The sequence below is a fragment of the Manis javanica genome, chromosome 2 (genome assembly GCF_040802235.1).
Source record: "Manis javanica isolate MJ-LG chromosome 2, MJ_LKY, whole genome shotgun sequence".
NCBI classification, from domain to species: domain Eukaryota; kingdom Metazoa; phylum Chordata; class Mammalia; order Pholidota; family Manidae; genus Manis; species Manis javanica.
In genome coordinates this window covers 879,161-896,532 of record NC_133157.1, presented here as the reverse complement: position 1 = coordinate 896,532, position 17,372 = coordinate 879,161, and the positions used below count along the sequence as shown (strand labels likewise).

At 63.8% G+C, this 17,372-nt stretch overlaps 4 protein-coding genes across 12 annotated transcripts in view; 3 read left to right on the top strand and 1 right to left on the bottom strand.

Moving 5' to 3' along the window:
• Window positions 1-202: 202 nt before the first annotated feature.
• PTGDS (prostaglandin D2 synthase) lies at window positions 203-3,306 on the top strand. Of its 2 annotated transcripts, none has more exons than XM_017675788.3 (7): window positions 203-402; window positions 978-1,117; window positions 1,225-1,301; window positions 1,937-2,053; window positions 2,161-2,262; window positions 2,853-2,878; window positions 3,164-3,306. In XM_017675788.3, the coding sequence occupies exons 1-6, from the start codon at window positions 289-291 to the stop codon at window positions 2,876-2,878; spliced, it is 576 nt and encodes a 191-aa protein (XP_017531277.1). In that variant the 5' UTR covers window positions 203-288; the 3' UTR covers window positions 3,164-3,306. The 2 variants fall into 2 exon arrangements, with proteins under 2 accessions (XP_017531277.1, XP_017531278.1); XM_017675789.3 differs by having other exon boundaries at window positions 3,149-3,306.
• A 777-nt stretch (window positions 3,307-4,083) lies between these two features.
• LCNL1 (lipocalin like 1) overlaps window positions 4,084-17,372 on the top strand; it is a 104,387-nt gene continuing 91,098 nt past the window's right edge. Inside the window, exons 1-7 of one of the 2 annotated variants that reach the window (XM_037007599.2) lie at window positions 4,339-4,506; window positions 4,840-4,979; window positions 5,425-5,498; window positions 5,625-5,735; window positions 5,950-6,051; window positions 6,297-6,322; window positions 6,551-6,683. In XM_037007599.2, the coding sequence (XP_036863494.2) occupies window positions 4,408-4,506; window positions 4,840-4,979; window positions 5,425-5,498; window positions 5,625-5,735; window positions 5,950-6,051; window positions 6,297-6,322 (552 nt within the window). In that variant the 5' untranslated portion in view covers window positions 4,339-4,407 and the 3' untranslated portion in view covers window positions 6,551-6,683. Of the gene's footprint in view, window positions 4,109-4,314; window positions 4,507-4,839; window positions 4,980-5,424; window positions 5,499-5,624; window positions 5,736-5,949; window positions 6,052-6,296; window positions 6,323-6,550; window positions 6,684-17,372 lie in introns of those variants that run through there. The other variant, XM_073221239.1, reaches the window with a different exon arrangement.
• Window positions 10,484-13,008, top strand: PAXX (PAXX non-homologous end joining factor). Of its 7 annotated transcripts, none has more exons than XM_037007596.2 (7): window positions 10,865-11,091; window positions 11,171-11,231; window positions 11,477-11,526; window positions 11,710-11,797; window positions 11,876-11,944; window positions 12,115-12,199; window positions 12,299-13,008. In XM_037007596.2, exons 1-7 carry the CDS (start codon window positions 10,964-10,966, stop codon window positions 12,499-12,501), a joined length of 684 nt encoding a protein of 227 aa, XP_036863491.1. In that variant the 5' UTR covers window positions 10,865-10,963; the 3' UTR covers window positions 12,502-13,008. The 7 variants fall into 7 exon arrangements, with proteins under 7 accessions (XP_036863488.1, XP_036863489.1, XP_036863487.1 ...); XM_017675773.3 differs by having other exon boundaries at window positions 10,920-11,091; window positions 11,607-11,797; window positions 12,299-12,489; XM_037007593.2 differs by having other exon boundaries at window positions 10,484-11,091; window positions 12,115-13,008.
• On the bottom strand, window positions 13,147-15,226 carry CLIC3 (chloride intracellular channel 3). The gene is made up of 6 exons (XM_017675772.3): window positions 15,099-15,226; window positions 14,164-14,273; window positions 13,958-14,083; window positions 13,715-13,821; window positions 13,460-13,635; window positions 13,147-13,371 (listed from the first exon to the last, which is right to left on the bottom strand). The coding sequence occupies exons 1-6, from the start codon at window positions 15,132-15,134 to the stop codon at window positions 13,213-13,215; spliced, it is 714 nt and encodes a 237-aa protein (XP_017531261.2). The 5' UTR covers window positions 15,135-15,226; the 3' UTR covers window positions 13,147-13,212.

The window sequence follows — 17,372 nt, the reverse complement described above, 5'->3', positions numbered from 1 at the left end:
GGCCAGCCGTGCAGGTGTCTCTGCCTGCCCCCTACCCTCTCCAAACCCCGGGGGGCAGGGCCAGGCCTGTGCTGGTCGGAGCCTCTTACACAAGCAGCCCTGCGGGGGGCGAGGCTGCAGCTGGACCCAGCATCACGAGCTCCCGTGGGCTGTCCCTGGGCCCTGGGCAGAGGCCAAGCCAGGCCCATAAATAGGGGTCTCCCCAGCGGCCCCTGCTCCTCCTGCCTGCCTCCCTCCCACTGCCTGCCCTGCTGGCACAGAGTCCGGACTCCTGTCAGCACGGGGAGGATGGCTGCTCCACAAACACTGTGGGTGGGGCTGGTCCTGCTGGGAGTCCTGGGGGGCCTGCGGACCCGGGCCCAGGCCCATGTCTCCCTGCAGCCCAACTTCCAACAGGACAAGGTGAGGAGCTCCCCTGCCCGGCCCCCAAAGTCAGACAGAGCCCCGCCAGGGGAGGGGGAGATCTCCGGGCCAGGTGTCCCCTGGGAAGAGTTGCTGAGCCGATGACGGGAGGAGGCTGTAGGGGAAGGGCGGAGGCTGACAGCGGAGGCCCCACCACCTCCGTCCGGGACCCAGCGACTCTCCAACCAAGTGAGCTCAGCAGCACATCCCGACCACAGCGGAGCACCTGTGTCCGGGCGCGCCCACGGCACGTGCAGGCACCGGGGCCCCCTGCGCGCCCACGCCACCCCAATACGGTCGCCTCTCTGAGCTCGCGGCTCGCGCACGCTTGGGGGCTGCGCGGGGACGCGCCAGAGGGGGTCCTCCCGCCGCGCTCCCCCGAGCGTGGCGGGCGCAGCCGGGCGCCCTCTGCTGCCCGCTCCCCGACGGCCGGGGGTGCGGCGGAGGGATCGGAGGGCCTGCCCGGGAGGGGGCTGCAGGCCTGAGGGGCGGGGTCTGGATGGGGCCGGCTGGGGTGACCACCCCGCTGGCCAGGGAGGGTCCTGGCCGACTGGGGCGGGGGCCGTTCGTCGCAGTTCCTGGGGCGCTGGTTCACCTCCGGCCTCGCCTCCAACTCGAACTGGTTCCGTGAGAAGAAGAACGCGCTGTCCATGTGCTCATCCATGGTGGCCCTGGGCGAGGGCGGCGGCCTCAACCTCACCTCTACCTTCCTCAGGTGGGCAGGCGGGGCGGCTCCTGGGGTCGGAGAGCTCACCGCCCAAGGTCGAGGGCCAGGGGCAGCCCCGGGCCTGACCCTTGACCCCAGTGGTGACCTGCCCGCAGGAAGGACCACTGTGAGACCAGGACCCTACTGCTGCTGCCTGCAGGCCCCCCAGGCTGCTACAGCTACACCAGCCCCCGTGAGTGGGCCCCCCTCCCGGGAGCCCTGGGCCCAGCCCTGGGTAGACACCGGGTCACAGCTGTCCGCGGGGGGGCGTGATGGCCGCTCCACCACCGTCAGCAAGCCCAGGGCCTGGTCTCCATCTGCCCCAGGCTCACGTGCAGGGCTCAGGAACCCTCTTTCCTGGGCCCCAGATCCTCTTTGGAGCCCACCTGCCAGCTCCCTGTCACTGGATGGCATTTCCTGCCTCATCGCCGCTGGCCAGGGGCGCACACACAGACAGCCCCAACCGCCCCCATGCCTCCGCACAGCTCACTGTCCCCCGCCCCAGCCCCAGGCCACCTTGCTGTCCCGCACAGCTTCCCCTCTGGGAAACATTCTCTCTTCCCAATTCTAGCTGAGGGGTTGTGCTTACTGGCCCCCAGGGCTTCTGGTCTGGGGGACACTGGACCCCTCAGAGTTCAGGGGCTGTGTGGGCAGGAAGCAGGAGGCTGGCCGCTTTCCCCAAAGGGGGGGTGTGCAGAAGACAGCCAAACAGACCGGGGGCACCCGGGTCCTGGCCTCAGCCAGCCCTCAAAGGCACCCTTCCCAAGTGGAGGTGGGCTGGAGCTTTGGGGGCAGGTCCCTGACTGGGGTCATCTTGTGGCTTGCCAGACTGGGGCAGCACCCAGAACGTGTCTGTAGTGGGGACGGACTACGTGGAGTACGCGCTGCTCTACACGGAGGGCACCAAGGGCCACGGCCAGGACTTCCGCATGGCCACACTCTACAGTATGCACCCCACCCTGCCAGTGGCTTCTCGTGGGGCTCACCAAGCCTCAGGTGGGGGCAAAGCAGAGTCCTCCTACACTGAGGCCAGGCTTCTCTTTCCTGCCCAGGCCGTACCCAGACCCCTAGAGCCGAGGTAAAGGAGAAATTCGCCAACTTCACCAAGGCCCAGGGCTTCACAGAGGACACCATTGTCTTCCTCCCCAAAACCGGTGAGGGCGGTCACCAATCTGATGGGTGGGGATTACTGTCAGATTAGAGGCAGACAGCTTCCTGATTCAGGGGAGACTGAGAGGCGGGGTTCATCCGGCCAGACCGCCCGCTGACTGGCATGCACCCCGGAGTGGGGCTGTCAGTCCTCACCCTGTGGCTTTGGCCTTAGGCCCCTGGGTGGGCAGGGGTGGATACTCCTCCAGAAAACCCCCACCCTGGGTCTCCCAAGCACCCACTGTGTGCCAGGCCCTGGGTCGGCCGCCAGGACACAGGAGCCCCGGCATGATGGGGCAGGCACTAGAAACGAGCCTGTGGGGTGTGCGTGCCCATGGGGTGCACAGGCTTGTGGGAACGCGATGCCATGGCCTCTGGGCAGGCAGTCTGCTTGGGGCCCAGGTGAGGGCAGGACGCCTCTGTGTTGGGAGGAGCAGGGCTTGGGGGACGGGAAGTGATGGAGCGTGGTGGAGTCGGCAGCTTTGGGGGTCAACCCCGATCAGCTCTCCAGAGCTGCAGGGAGAAGGCAGGCAGCCCAGGGGGCAGGTGGCCCCAGCCGGGGGCGCTGACCACCCCTGAGCCTCTCTCTCGGCAGATAAGTGCTTGGAGGAGCACAAATAGGTGAGTGGGGGTTTCCCCCAGCAGCCCCGCTCATTCATTTGTTCACTCAGTTATTCACTCAACACCCACCCCACCAGACAAGGATGGTCCCAGGGGGAGGAGCTCCACTGAGGTCCAGCAAGGTGGGGGCAGTAGAAGGAGCTGGAGGCTGGGACAGGGCCAAGGTGGGAGGCGAGGGGGAGGGGCAGGGGGTTCTGTTCCCTTTCGAGGGACATCAGGGAATGAGAGATGTGGCTGGAGCTGGAAGGAGTCTGGGGGCCCCACCTACAGGTCCTGCTCTCTCAGCCAGGTGACCCCAGCCCTCAGGACCTGGCCACCTGCCCTGCTCAGCTCTCTCCTCTAAGACCCCTGGGACCCCAGTCCTGGCTCCCCCTGCCCCCCTCTGCCCCTCTATCCTGCCTCTGGCAATAAACACAAGCAAGTCAGCAGCCTGGCTCCTGCGTCTCCATCCTGGGCCCTGGGGACCTGACCCGCCTCCCACCCACTTTGAGCCTCGGTCTCCCCTCCTGACTAAATTCTGGGAGGCTGGCTCTGCAAGACGTCTCCAAGGGGTGGGCAAAGCCGGCTAGTGCTTGCTCCTGGTGGGGTAGGGCAGGTGGCCATGGTCAGTGCCATCACTGGCCCCCACGTGCCCACCTCACTGCAGCGCCTCCACCCACACCCCCCCCAGGCTGCAGCTGTGGCCAAAGATCTGGGCTGCAGCCCGATTAGATCCTAATCCCTAGGCAGGTGCCCATGGCTCCGCCTCTACCCCCAGCCAGGAGAGGCCCGAGGCCAGGGCAGCCTTGCATGTGATGGGGTATTGAAGGTGCGGGTTTAGTGCACAGAGCCTGGGCAGACGTGGGGGCTTCAGGGGATAAAGAGGGAAGTAGCTGGTGAGTCCACGCGCCCCAGACCAGGACAGACGGCCACTCTCACACCCTCTCTCTGGCTACCTGAGCACCCCCAGTCCCCAGGCTTCTGGCCTGCGCCTCAAGAGCACACAGCCCTGCCCATTTGCCAGGCTCCTGGCTCCAAAGCCCACCCAGAGCCCTGGAGAACTGTCTCCCTGTGCAGCCCTGCCCCTTGCCTCCTGCTGTCCCCAGATTCCCTGCCGGGGTGGCCATTTTAGGCCCCTGCCCTGGGCCCCCCACTCAGAATGCACAGCACCTCTTCAGCCTGCCTGCCAGGCCCCTACCCAGGCAGACCTCAGCCATATCCTGCAGGGGCACCAAGATTGTGGGCTCAGAGGTGAGTGTGAGCCTCTGGGAGGGCTTCCCGGCAGAAGGCGCCTGGGGACCCACACCCCTGAGGGCCTGCCAGACGACTCCTCCCCCTGCTGTGAGGCATCCGGCCCCCTGCACCCAAGGAGGAAGCAGCAGAGGGTGGCAAGGTGGAGGCAGCCAGGCCAGGGTGCTGGAGGGCACAACACGGTCATCTGAGCTGCTCAATCCCAGGCTGGCAGGCCGGCCGCCCCAGGGCATCTCAGGGGCATAAAGGCAGAGCAGCAGAGGCCACCTCAGCTCTTCGGCCAAGAGCCACTGTCTACGATGCTGCAGACTCTGCTCCTCGGCGCAGTCCTCTCCCTGCTTGCGGTGTCTCCAGGCCAGGCCGAAATCCCCATCCAGGCCAACTTCGATGCCGGCCAGGTGTGCCCACGCGGCCCAAGCCAGACCCATCCCTTCCTCCCCGTGACAGCCTCTCCCGGCCTTGCCCCTAGCAGGGTCCATGGGGCTGGGAAGCCCAGCCCTGCCCACACCCTGTGTGATCCAAGCTTTGCTCCCACATTGGGGATGAGGAGAGAGCCCCGTCCACCTGCCCCATCCGACTGGGGCTGAGGTGTGCTGCAGACAGCAGACCCTTCCGCCCAATCTCTGGGCTGTGCCCACCACCACTCCCCTGGGCCTCAAATTGGGACAGACTGCAGCTGTTCTCACCCCCATACTGGGTCAGGACCAGCTTTCTCTGCCCCTTCCCTATAGTTCCAGGGCACCTGGTATGTGGTCGGGATGGTGTCAGATGACCAAGGCTTCCTGGACTCCAGGGACAACATGAAGATGCCCGTGGTCTTGGTGACCCCCTTGGCCAATGGCGACCTGGCCCTCAAGTTTGGGTACTCCACGTAAGTGACCCCACAAGCCCCACCTCAGACCGGGCCATGAGCCTGGCTAGTGTGAGGCCAGATGTAAGCCATAGGGAACTAACTGGAGGTGTCCCTGAGTTTGGGAAGGCAGACCCCGGCCCCGTGGTGCCGGGCTGCAGGGGGTCCCTGAAACAGCAGCAGCTCCCCTGCTCCCCAGAGGGGCCCAGTCTGCAGAGATGCCTCGTCCTGCAGCCTGGGCATAAGGAGCAGCGTCCTGTGTCTGTGAGTCCGGAGGGGAGACCCCACATCCCCTGGCTGTGTGCCCCTGACCAGGTACTTAAAACCCCAGCCCCCACCCACCCCATGCGTTTCCTCACCTGTAAGATAATCATGATGCCCCTGTGTCCTCAGAGGAGATAAGGGGATGTGGGCGGCTGGGTGGGGGAAGGGCACGGCTCAGGGTGCTGTGGCCCCTCCTGCCCAGGCCCGACGGTGGGTGCCAGAAGATGGACATGACCTTCACCAAAGGCGCAGTGGACGGGCAGTTCAGCAACACAGGTGAGGCGACTGCAGCGGGGAGGACGGAGGGCAGCATCGGGCAGTGAGCTGGGAGGCCCCGGGGCTGTCCAGGCTGCCAGCCTGGTGTCTGGGGGCATCCGGGGCTGAGCCGGCTCTGCCCCGCAGCCATGGCCCAGACTGACATCCGGGTGGCGTCCACCGACTACACGCACTTCGCTGTGTTGTACTTCAAGACGCAGAAGGGGGACGACAGGAATATCTGGCTTCATCTCTACGGTGGGGAGTGCTCCTGGTCCCAGGCGCGAGCCTGTCCTCTGAGTGCCTGGGGTGTAGCCTGTGTGCACATTCCAGCAAGTTCTGACCCCAAGGCTGGTGTGACCACCGGATCCAGTGTCTCTTTGGGACCCCTGGGTCTGGTGGAAGGTGTCCAGGGCCTCCCTGCCCCTCCCTCCCCTGAAGCCCCCTCCACTCACTGACCCCCTGCCCTCAGCCCGGGCCCCAGAGCTGTTTCCCGAAGGCGCCCAGAAGATGCAGCAGCTGGCAGCTCAAGTTGGCCTGAACCCCAGCCAGGGCGCCCTGCTGCCCAAGTCGGGTGAGCACTGCCCCCACCCAGGCTCAGGGCTGCAGGAACAGGGAGACCACACACCCAGGCAGGAAGGACCAGGCCCCAGGGCCCAGTCCACTGACCGCAGACTCAGCGGCAGCCCCGGCCTGGGGGCGGCAGGATGGTGCCCGGGACCCGGCCCCTCAGGAGGGACACGCAGGCAGGGCAGGGCCGAGGGTCCACCTGGGGGGGGGTGCACCACGTTGTTCCTCGGGCTCCACTCTCTCCCACAGACCAGTGCGCCGGCGCCTTCTCCTAGGTGAGCATCGGGGGCTGGCCTGGACCCCCTCTGGGCACGCAGTGCCCAGCACCTTGCCCGCCCATGGAGACCCCTTCTGGCCAGAGGTCTTCACTGTGGGGTCCTCTGCCTGGGGAAGGAGGGGGTCAGGGTGGGGGTGGGGGGAGGGGCAGCTTTGGAGAGAGGTGGGCTGGGCTCAGGGAGGGAGGGGGGTGCTGCCCACCTCCTATGCCTGCCCCTTGTTTGCAGAGAGGCATCCAGCCCAGGAGTGCAGCAGGGGGCCATATGGCTTGCTGCTCCAGCACCCAGCCCTCCCCAAAGAACACCCTGTTCTCCCCACCCCGCCGCATCCCCAGCACAATAAACAAGCTCCCAAAGCCAAGGGCTGTGCTTTTCTTCTCCAGAGAGAGCGAGCAGGGGGCGTGCGTGGGGGCAGAGGGGAAGGAGCAGAGGGGCCAGGCTCCTGGGGAGAGGGGCCTGCCCCATCCCCTAAAGCCCGGGACTCAGAGGGGGACAGTGCAGGTGGGGTCCAAGGCATGCGAGGTGGGCCCTGCTCCCAGCCTGGGCAGGCGTGTGCCAGGAGGGGCTGAGGTTGTGCTCGGAGGGAGGCAGGCCCGTCCAGATGGAGGAAGGTGTCGCAGGGGCTGCCCTGGGCCCCCAGGGACTGGGGGTGTCGCCCTCCCTCTGCAGCCCAGACCTGCACACAGCAGCCTGGACCCCCAGAGCTCGCCCAGCTGCGTGAGCTGGTGGGCCTTTGAGGTCTGCCCGAGCTGCAGCCTGGAGGGTGTCTCCAGTTCCGCCCCGGGTACCCCTCCGTCTCCCAGTCTCCACCAAGCCCTGCCCCCAGAGTGCCCAGGGACACACTGAGCCAGGCACCTCCCCCACCCAGAGGAGGTCCCCGCCGCGTCCTGCCATCGTGTTCCCAAAGGATGATGTCGCTGCTCTCTAAAAAAACGTCCTGAAGAATTTGAAAGTAAAATAACACAAATCTGTCATGTAAATAGTTCAGAAAAAAAGTAACACCAGATGCAAATGTGTCAGAATGTTGATGATTGCTCCACTGGGGAGACAGCTCGTCACACTATTTTTTCTGCTCTCGGGTGGTGGGGCATCTTCCGTCAGAAACGCAGCCCGGGCCCACTAGACATGCTTCCTTCAGTCGGGGCCCTTCTGAGTTGGGTGGTCACAGGGATAAAAGCCCCCGCCCCCCAGGGGCTCCAGACAGCCCCTCCACAGCCGCACCCACACCACCCGGGCACCCACCCAGTGCCTCTGCAGCCCCAGCCTCCGTGCCAGCCTCTGGCCCAGCTGTGGGCCCCACAGGCAAGGACCTGCCCCATCCGTGGTCCCCACCCTGGGTGTAGGGGGGAGCAGTGTGTGGGAAGGCCCAGAGGGCAGCCCCCCAACACCTGGGAGCCCACCCTCACACCCTTCCTCCCCACGCTTGGGCAAGGTGCCGTCGGCTCACCTCAGAGAGGCATCTGCTGAGAAATGCCGTTTGAGCTCCAGGATATATCAATTGTCAGTCAATCGATTGGCCTATTGGTTGTCATTTGGCTTCCAAGAGAAGAAGGGGCGGAAGGTGCCAGTGTGGAGACTTACAGTGGAAAGGTGGGGAGGTTCGTCTCATGGACACACAGCGGAAGCCTCCCCATCAGCTCTTGGCCCCCACTGGGCTCTGGCCCCATGTCTTGCTGCACTGTCACCTCCCAGGTCCCCTGGGAAAGATCTGGAGTGAGGAGAGGCAGGTCGCCTTCCTTGGTCTCATGGAAACGGACAAGCCACACAGCGGCCCAGGGCCCATCTTCTCCTGAACCACCTCGCTCGGGCCACATGGGGGCAGCCTCAGCCGGTTCTCCACAGACCCCCCCACCCCTCCTGTGCCAAGTCAGCCTGCTCAGACCATCCTCTGTTCACCGAGGGTGAAGGCCCAAGTCCTTAGGTGCCCCACAAGGACGCCCTGACCTGTCCTGCTCTGGCCCCACCACTGAATGCCCCTTTCCTCCAGCCTTGCTAACCTCCTTGTGTCCCTTGAACACGCCAGCCCCATGCCTGCCTCAAGGCCCTTGCACACGTTGCCACTGCCTAGACAATCTTTGCCCAGCTCTCTGCTTGGCTCACTTGCCCACTCCTGTGAAATCTTTTGCTCAGATGCTACCCTGAGTGGTCCTTCCATAGACCCTGGGACACCAAGCCCTGGCTCCCTTATGCCTCTCAGGCTCCCCTTCTCTGTGCCCTCTGCGTCTCCATACCAGTCGGCGTGCTGTGCTCCATGCCCTGGGGCCAGAGCTGGCCCTTTGCCCACCCCACCCCCCACACACCTAGGTGGTGCCCAGGCAGCCTGGCAACCTTCTCAGGCCCTTCCCTTCCCTGCGTTTGAGGTCCACGTCCCTCCTTGCACCCAGATATCAACGTGTACCCACATCCCACATTCAATAAGATTGCTCCATACAGAGAGCATAGGTGAGCTGAAGACTGGTGGAGAGGTTACATTTTCTAGGTATTTGTGTACTTAAAAAAAAATTAGATATACAGTTTTTTTGTTTTGGAACAAATTTTCGGGTTTGGGGTCTTGTATTAGTTTTCTATGACTACTGTAACAAATTCATGAACTGGGTGGTTTGAAACCTACATTAATTTTCTTAAAGTTCTGGAGGCCAGAAGTTCAAAACCAGTTTCCTTGGACTGAAATCACGATGTGGGCAGGGCCACGCTCCCTCCAGAAGCTCTCGGAGAGAATCCTTCCTGCCGTTTCCGTCTTCCGGGGCTGCCGGCAATCCTTGGCTTGGCGCCCCTTGCTCCAGTCTCTGCCCCATGGCCACACTGCTCTCTCCACCGTTTGTGGAATCTCCCTCCACCTCTCTTTTATAAGGACACTGTGATGGCATTCAGGGCCCTCTCAGATGATACAGGAAAATCTCCCCATCTCAAGATCTTTATTGAAGAGCATCTGCAAACACCCCTTTTCTGGGCAAGACGACATTTACAGGTCCAGGGTTAGGGCCTGATGTCTTCAGGGTTCGCCATGCAGCCTACCACATTCTACCCAGAAACACTGCCCTGAGTGCCGTGCCAGGGGACTAATGTTTAAGGCAGTCCCAGGCGCTGGTGGCTCCACATGCTCATCTCCAGACCTCACCCTCCTCTAGACGAGTCTTGTGTACAACACAGCCTCCACACATCTCCGTCAGACACCCAGCCACATAGCAGAGTTCACATGGCAAAGGAGCAAGGCCATCCAGCCCACAGACGGGGAGGGACACCCCACAGTGCAAACACAGGAGATGGGCACCGCCGGCAGCCACCTTAGAGGCTGCCGCCGCAGCAAGTAAGCAAAAATGGATCTTATATAGTGACAAGGCTGGAAAACAAGCAGATAAAACAGGAGAGACTACATGAAATGTTGGGTAGGGGGGTTCTACATGAAGATGTTGGAATTTTATATGAAGTGGCTGGGGAAGGCCTCACTGGGAAGCTGACTTCTGAATAGAAGACCTGAAAGAAGTGTGTGAGTCTGCAGAAAGCATGTGCCTGGCAAAACTGCGGCACATGCAAAGGCCCTGAGACCTCCTTGGGGAGACTGTGGGTGTGAACCAGGAGAAAGTGGGGGACGAGGCAGTCTTGGCTGCAGGCATACTTGGATAGTAGGATATGTTCACATAGCCTACAAACCCACTGACCCCCACCCTGGTGGTCACCACGTGGTCACTCTGGCTTCAAAGCCTTGAGAGAACTGTCTGTGCCCACCCTTGGGGCTCTGCAGTGGCCGCCCCTTCCCTGCCCCACCCCCCATCCTGGCACGCTCCATCCTCCCCTTCTGCCAGGTCACAGCTTAAATGTTCCTGGGCTTTACCTGAGTGTTGCATATTTTGTTTGTTTGTTCTTTGTCCATTTGTCCATCCCATTAGATCTCACAAGCCCCAGAAGGGCAGAGGCCTGTCTATTGGTCAAGGTGTGCTCAAGGCCTAGGGAAACAGGTGGCACCCGAGAGGTGCTGGGTAATGGCTGTGGGGTGGAGGATGAGTGAGAAGCCTTTTGCACCGGTTACCACACTTTATTCACTTTTATACTTTGATTTGCTGCCGATCAGCGTTAGGAAGCTTTGCGTTTCTATCTAAGGAGGAGGTGACATCTCTGGGAGGGTGTGAGACGGTGTGGAGGCCAGGGGACCTGGGAGCGGGGCCGGGTCGCGATCAGAGCTGGCGCGCGCAGGGGCTTGAGGCCCTGCAGGATGCACGCGGGCGCGCCGGCCAGGCCTGGGACCCACGCCGGCTGAGACCTTGCTTTGGGTCCACGGCCGGGAGCACGCCCCGCAGTAAAGTCCCGCCCCAGAGACTCAGACCCCGCCCCACAACTAATCCCCGCCCTCCGCCCACGCCCAGGAATCAAGCCCCGCCCCCCGCGGCGCCGACCCTGCCCCGTAGCTGAGCCCAGCCCGCCTGGCTCCACCAGCCCCGCCCAGGCCCAACCCCATCCAGGTCAGGCCGGGGACCTAAGCCTCGCCCCGCACAGACCCCGTTGGCACCGCTCGGCTCCGCCCTGACCCCGATCCCCGCCCCCTGGCGCTAGCCCTGCCCCCACCCCGGAAGCCGTCCGCCCGCGCAGGCGCTCTAGTACCGCGGCCGCGCCCACCGGTCCTGGCCTTCCGTTTTCCTCGGTGCCATGGTGCCGCCGCTGTGCACGATGCCGCCGCTGTGCACGCTGCCGCCGGGCCCCGGGCCCCCGAACTTCGTGTGCTACTGCGAGGGGGAGGAAAGTGGGGACGGAGGCCGCGGCGGCTTCAACCTCTAGTGAGTGGCGGGGCCCACGGGGCGGCAGGGGCGCGGGCAGCTCCGCGGGCGGCCCCTCCTGACAGGCCCTCCCCCGCAGTGTGACTGACGCCGCGGAGCTTTGGAGCACCTGCTTCACGCCGGACAGCCTGGCCACCCTCGTGGGTACCGGGGCTCCTGGGCAGGCCTGGCAGCCCTCAGCACCCCACACCCAGCACCAACCTCCAACGGGTCGGGAGGGGGCGGTTTGGGATTCCCCGAAGGGTGTGGGCACCTTGTCCTGGCTTTGTAGCCGGAGTCTAAAGATTGGCCTGAGGCCCCTGGTGCCTCTGGGTGGGGCAGGCTTGGGGCGTCCCGAGTGGTTCTTGGGTCTCGGGCAGTCGGTGACCAGTCCTGTGCTCTGTAGAAAGCCCGTTTTGGCCTGAGTGCAGCTGAGGACATCACCGTTCGGTTCAGGTGAGCCCCTGAGCAGGAACGCGGGGAGGGTGGAGAGTGCGTGGGTCAGGCCCCAGCACTCAGCTCCCCTCCTTTCCCAGGGCAGCCTGCAAGCAGCAAGCTGTGACTCTCACCCTGCGGGAGGACAGAGCTTCCCTGACCCTTTCAGGGGGGCCTAAGGTGCTGGACTTTGACCTCTCCAAGGTACCAGGCCCCGAGGCAGCCTCCAGGTTGCAAGCCCTTACCCTGGGCCTCGCAGAGCGTGTGTGCAGCTTGGAGCAGCGTCTGGCAGGTAGAGTGGGGGTGCCACGTGAACCCCCACCAGGTCCTCCTGCCCTACTTGTACTCATGCTTCTCCTTTCTTCCCCAGCTGTGGAGGATACAGCTGCCAGCCCCAGGAAGAGCCCCTGGCCAGGGGGGCCTCAGCTCTTTTTACCAGGTAAGGCCTGTCATTTATGACTTGAGTCGGGACTGTGCTTCTTCCTCTGTGACTCAGTTTCCCCAGAACAAGCCTCAAGCTCCAGAGAGAGGATCTAGCTATGTAGAGAGGGCTGTGGCTCTGGGACCCTGCTGGATTTAGGAGTGCCCCATGCCTCCTGTTTCCCCCAGACCCAGATCCTCAGAGAGGTGGCCCCGGACCTGGGGTCAGGAGACGATGTCCCGGAGAGTCCCTCATCAACCCCGGCTTCAAGAGGTAGCCACACCCCCAGTCCTCCATCCTGTACCCGGGTTCTGGCCCTAGACCGCTGCCCCACCCTCCACACTGCACAGGTCACACTCTTTTCTCTCCTAGCAAGAAACCAGCTGCTGGTGTTGACTTTGATGACCCCTGAAGGTGCAAAAAGTATGACCCTGCCAAGAGTCTCTGAGGGGAGGGACAGCCCCTGGGATCCCACAACCTCCACCTGCCCATCCTCCCTCTGGGGGGAAGCAAACCCACTCCTCGGGCCCCTTTCCCGTAAAATAAATGGTTTTCTTAGCAGAGGTCATAGCTAGGCTCTGGCTCCTGGGAGCTGGTTGGGAGAAAGGGATCGGGGATCTCCCGGGGTCTGTAATGGGGCCTGCCGTCTGGGCATGCGTGCCCGTAGACAGGTGCGCCAGTCTCCACCCCTTGTGGTGGAGGAGCCCCCTCCACCCATGCATGGTTCTCAAGATCTGCTCAACTGTCCCTGCCTGGCCAGCCCAGGAGCTGACTGCACCGCGCATAGCAGAGCCAGTGGCTCCCCGAGGCGGGAACTCTGTTCCCACCCCTACCAGGGCACACCTCACTCTCCCAGACCCCACTGGGCATGGCAAGGCCGGGCATACCCTACAAGAAGCGAGTAAATATTGAGGGAGAGGGCGGGGCCGAGGAACGTGGGCCGGCCCCGCCCACTGGCCCAGAGCCCCGAGTTGCCCAGGCTGGCCTGGGCTCCCCACCCTCCTCGGCCATCTTGTCGCCCCGCCCCGGCCTGACTGGTTTGGGAGCCCAATCCTGTCCTAGCCGTCGCTGACGAGGGCTGAGACCGACCGCGCCCGGCCCACCGGGCTCTCTGCCCCCATCCTTCTGGGCTATCGTCAGGGGCTGAGAGTCCCACGGTGGGGGGTTAGGGGTAGCAGAAATCACGGACCGTCTGGTCCCGCGGATGCCAGGACACGATCACAGGGGCAGAGATGCCTTTATGGGGCTGCGTCGAGTGGGCGGGGGTGATGGCAGAGGCGAGCTCGCTAGCGGGGGTGCACGGCGGGCCGGTAGGCCGCCAGGATCTCAGCGCTGTGCGGACAAGTGTATTTGAACTCCTTCTCCTGCAGCGCGTTGTCCAGATAGCAACGGACGCCGCGCAGCTCCGCGGGGATGGGCGCCTGGCGGAAGTGCGCGCACACCGTCTGCAGGCGAGGGGCGCGGGCGCGATCAGGGCCTTCTCTAGGGTGCGCTGCACCCCTCCCCGCCCCGCGCCCCACATCCCGCGCTCACGTCTACGATATGCAGCTTGGGCAGCAGGCCGCAGTCGGCCAGCGTAAGCTGGTCGCCGTCCAGGAAGCGGCGGCGCGACTCACGCAACTGCGGCTCCCGTGCCAGCTCGTGTTCCAGGGGCGCGCGCAGGTAGCTGTCCAGCCTGGCGAGGGTGCGCAGCAGCAGCTGGTACAGGGCTGGAGGCGGGGGATGCAGTGAGGGCCCGTCCTGGGGCGCAACTGGCCCCACCCTGGCCCCCGTCCCGACCCTGCTCACCACCGTCCTGCGCAGGCACTGGGTTCTTGATGAATGCAGAGAACTTGTGGAAAACGTCATTGCCTGCCATGGCGGACTCCCTGTAGCGGGGTGCCAGGCTGGGGAATCTGCAGGGGACCGGCGACTCGGGTTAAGCCCTTGCGCTGTTGCCGGGCCCCCCAGCGCCCTTCCCGGTCTGTGTCCTGAGGGTGCCCTCCCTGGGGGCCCCATCTTCACCCCTCCCGCCCCACCCCTGGCACCCACTCGGGGGGCCCCAGCGTCTCCTCAAGAAACTCCTCGATCTGTAGGGTGTCCGTTTTGGCATCGCCATCGTAGAGCAGGATGGGCAGCTGGGAGCCGGGAGCAAAGTCCTTCAGCACATCCGGGGACCTGTGGGCATGAGACAGGGCATATTGGCGGGCCTGAGGGGGCAACGGCCAGGCCGGGGTTCCCTGGGGCAAGGGGCTCACCTGCGGATGTCCACCGTGGTCAGCGTGAAGGGCACACCCTTGAGGAGCAGGATCATGAAGAGCCGCTGACAGGAAGGACAGTGCCCCACGCTCTCGCCATCCTCACTGGCCTAGGGTGGGTGGAGTAGAGGGGTGTCAGTGGGGGGCAGACCCAGGAATCCTGCCACCAGGCTGGCTGGAACCTGCCTCCCACTGCCAAGAGGCTGGAGTGACGCCAGGACCCTGGCTTTGTTGGCACAGCCTGGACAAGTGGCCGGTGAGGGCCCTTGACTGGGTCTCTGGGAGGTGGGGAGAGGCACTGAGCTGCTGGGAGCCTAGACGCTCGGTGAGGGCACAGAAGCATGGGGGTGGGACCCTGGCTCTGGGACCTGGCCCCTCAACCCTTATCTTCAGAGCCTGGGCAGAGGCGAGGCCCTCGGGCTCCCAGCCCCACAGGCTGGTCACAAGGGTGGGGTGGGCAGAGTGAGCTGTTTTCTGAGTGATTCACCCCGCCAAACTGGGTGCCCCACGCCCCAAAGGGTGGGCAGGGGGCCAGGGCTGGCAACCCCCACACCGTGATCTGCAGTTAATGAGCCCCGACTGATGGGGAGGCCTCCCCAGCCCTCTCCTGCAGTGTTGAGCCCGCGCTCCTCTTGACCCTCATCTGCCAGCTACATGGCTGGCACCTGCCCACTGAGGGGTTTTTCTCCAGGAGGGCTAAGCTGGGTCCAGGAGCCAAGTCTGGCGTCAGCGCCCCACCCCCTTTGGAGACAGCTCACTGGACCCCTCCCCACCGGCCGCCTTGTCCTCCTCCACCTCCGTGGAATTGCCTGAGCCCACCGCCAGGCAGGTGGCGCAGACCCCGCTGTGGAGCCCCACTCCGCACCCTACCCAGGAAAGCAGAGCCTTGCAGAGCACCCCTTCTGAAGCCCACCCCAGCCCAGCCTGCCCGGCACCTTAACAAACAGCTGGAGCTTCGCGGTCTCGGCCATGGTGGGGAGCCGCGGCGGCAGGGCACGGGGCGGACCCAGGGAGCTCTTTAAGGCTCTGGGCGGCCCCGCCCTCCCTGGCCCAGAGCCCGCCCCTCGGAGGCACCTAGGCTGGCTGACAGGCTGCTGTCCGAGCAGGAGGGCGTGACGCGGGGGAACCGGCCGTGGGTGTGCAAAGCCGGCCCGCCGCAGACCCAGCGCCAGGTGCAAGCTGAGCCCTGTGGAGGGGTCTGTGGTGGAGGCCAGAAGACTGGGAGGCCAGGAGAGGGGGGCAGGGCGCCAGCCTGGGGAGGGGCAGCTCTGGATCGGGACCACCCCCACCTTCACCCCAGCCCTCCCTGCAGTGGACACCCTGTTGTCCGTCAAGGCCCCCTGCCCAGAACGCTGAGGAGTGGGTCCCAGCCTCAGTTTCCCCATCTGCCTACAAGGGCATTTCAGCAGTGTTGAACCCACTTGGGAGAGACGCCCCCTCCTGGCAGGCAGAGCCCCCAGGGCGGCGCCCACATCCCAGACATGCCTGGGTCCTGGCTCAGGGGTTCGCACCGTCGACCCCCACCCCTGCTCCTCCCGCCCTGGGAGGGTCTCTTCCTCTGTGAACCTTTAAAAGGAAGCACCAGGAGGGGGTTTGAAGCCACAACTTCCTGACGTCGGGGTCCGCCTGCTCTGCTCTCAGCTAGAACATCAGGGAGGTCCGGAAGCTGGGGGCCCCACAGGTGTGCAGCAACCGCCCTGCCCTGCCCACAGCTGGACTGGACCCCACACCCTGCTCCGCCCCTGTGGGGCTCTCCCACAGAGCCTCTGCGACTCCTCCCCAGCCGGAAGCCCTGCGCCACCCAGTGGCTGAGCGCGGGATCTGCTGGTGCCTTCCCTGCCCGACACTGACCAGGGCTCCTGGCACAGGCCACCCCCAAGCCCTGACCTCCGCATACTGTGGAGTTCAGCGCGGGCTCCCTTCTGGGGCCTGGGCTTCTCCTCCGCCTGCGTCCACTCCACACGCCTGCAGTTCAGCTGCTCCTTGGCGGCGTGGTGGGGATTGGCCTGGCACTCAAAGGCCACCACCCTGGAGGTCTAGGCCCCGCCAACCCTCCTGCATTCACCAGATGTCCTGTGTGCTTCTGTGTGTATGAAAATACCGTCTGCGTCCAGAAGAGTGGTGCAATGGACAGATGGCAGGTGGCCCACGGAAAAGGAAATCCAAGACACCGCAGGATAGGGAGCTTGTTTCGCTTCACACTTGTTTCAAGAAACAAACCAGGACAAGACACGGCTTGTGGTTGCAACGGACAGAATTGTGGTAACCCTGTCCTCAAGAAAGCTGTGGGCAAGCATGGTGTGCACTGATAAGACAGCAGCAGCCCCAGACGATCACCCACCTGGGCACTGGCCTAGAGGCACCCTTGTAAACACACAGGAACACAGAAACGGTGTCCCAGGGCAGCAGGCCCCCACATGTGGGGGTCCTGGGTTGAATGCAGGGAATCCTGGGGAGGAGTCTGATGGTTAGTTGTGTCCCCTGCTGGGCTGAGTTGTGTCCCCCAAATGCGTTTGTGGAGTCTTAGCCCCCAGCACCTCAAAGTGTAACCCTCCTTGGAGATGGAGTCTTTACAGAGATAAAGGTTGAAATGAGGTTATCAGGATGGGCCCTACCCTGATATGACTGGTCCTCTTGAAGTGGGGAGGTTGGGACACAGATGAATGCAGAGAAGGAGCACCACAAGACAACAGACGCAGAGACCTGGTGGCACTGCTGCCAGCCTAGGAACACCAAGGACAGTCAGCAGACCCCAGCAGCCTCCGAAGGAGCACCCTTGCCCACACCCTGACCCTGGACTTCTAGCCCCTGCGACAGCATTTCTGTTGTTCTGCGCCCCAGTTTGTGGTCAATTGCCATGGCCACCTGCCGCCCCAGCAAAACAACCAAGTGGGAGGGAAGCCCCAGCAAGCTGAGAAAAACTATGTATCAGCACACATCAGTCTGCATCTCTGCTTGTGTGTGTCTGAAAAAGAGGAAAGGGACCATCTCTGCCATGTGGGAACACACAGCTTCTGCTTTCTGCCCGTCTGAAGCCCGAATTTCCTACCATACTTTCACAACAAACATTTAAAGAAGTGAGACCAGAAACTCACTGTCACCAACCTTAACCTGGCCTGTGACCTCCCTGGGCCAAGGGGTGTCTCCAAGCCTCCGCCAACTGCAGAGCAGCCCCTGGAGGCTCCTCCCAGGGACACATCAGCGGCTCA

Bases quoted from the DNA above. Each gene is read 5' to 3' on its own strand.
- PAXX (XM_037007592.2), top strand. From the start codon at position 10,964: ATGGTGCCGCCGCTGTGCACGATGCCGCCGCTGTGCACGCTGCCGCCG. The intron at 11,232-11,476 runs GTGGGTACCGGG...TGTGCTCTGTAG, and splicing joins CGGACAGCCTGGCCACCCTC to AAAGCCCGTTTTGGCCTGAG. The intron at 11,527-11,709 runs GTGAGCCCCTGA...GACCTCTCCAAG, and splicing joins GACATCACCGTTCGGTTCAG to GTACCAGGCCCCGAGGCAGC.
- PTGDS (XM_017675788.3), top strand. From the start codon at position 289: ATGGCTGCTCCACAAACACTGTGGGTGGGGCTGGTCCTGCTGGGAGTC. The intron at 403-977 runs GTGAGGAGCTCC...CGTTCGTCGCAG, and splicing joins CCAACTTCCAACAGGACAAG to TTCCTGGGGCGCTGGTTCAC. The intron at 2,263-2,852 runs GTGAGGGCGGTC...CTCTCTCGGCAG, and splicing joins TGTCTTCCTCCCCAAAACCG to ATAAGTGCTTGGAGGAGCAC.
- CLIC3 (XM_017675772.3), bottom strand. From the start codon at position 15,134: ATGGCCGAGACCGCGAAGCTCCAGCTGTTTGTTAAG. The intron at 14,274-15,098 runs GTGCCGGGCAGG...CACCCACCCTAG, and splicing joins AGCTCCAGCTGTTTGTTAAG to GCCAGTGAGGATGGCGAGAG. The intron at 13,636-13,714 runs GTGAGCAGGGTC...CCCCGCCTCCAG, and splicing joins AGTGCCTGCGCAGGACGGTG to CCCTGTACCAGCTGCTGCTG.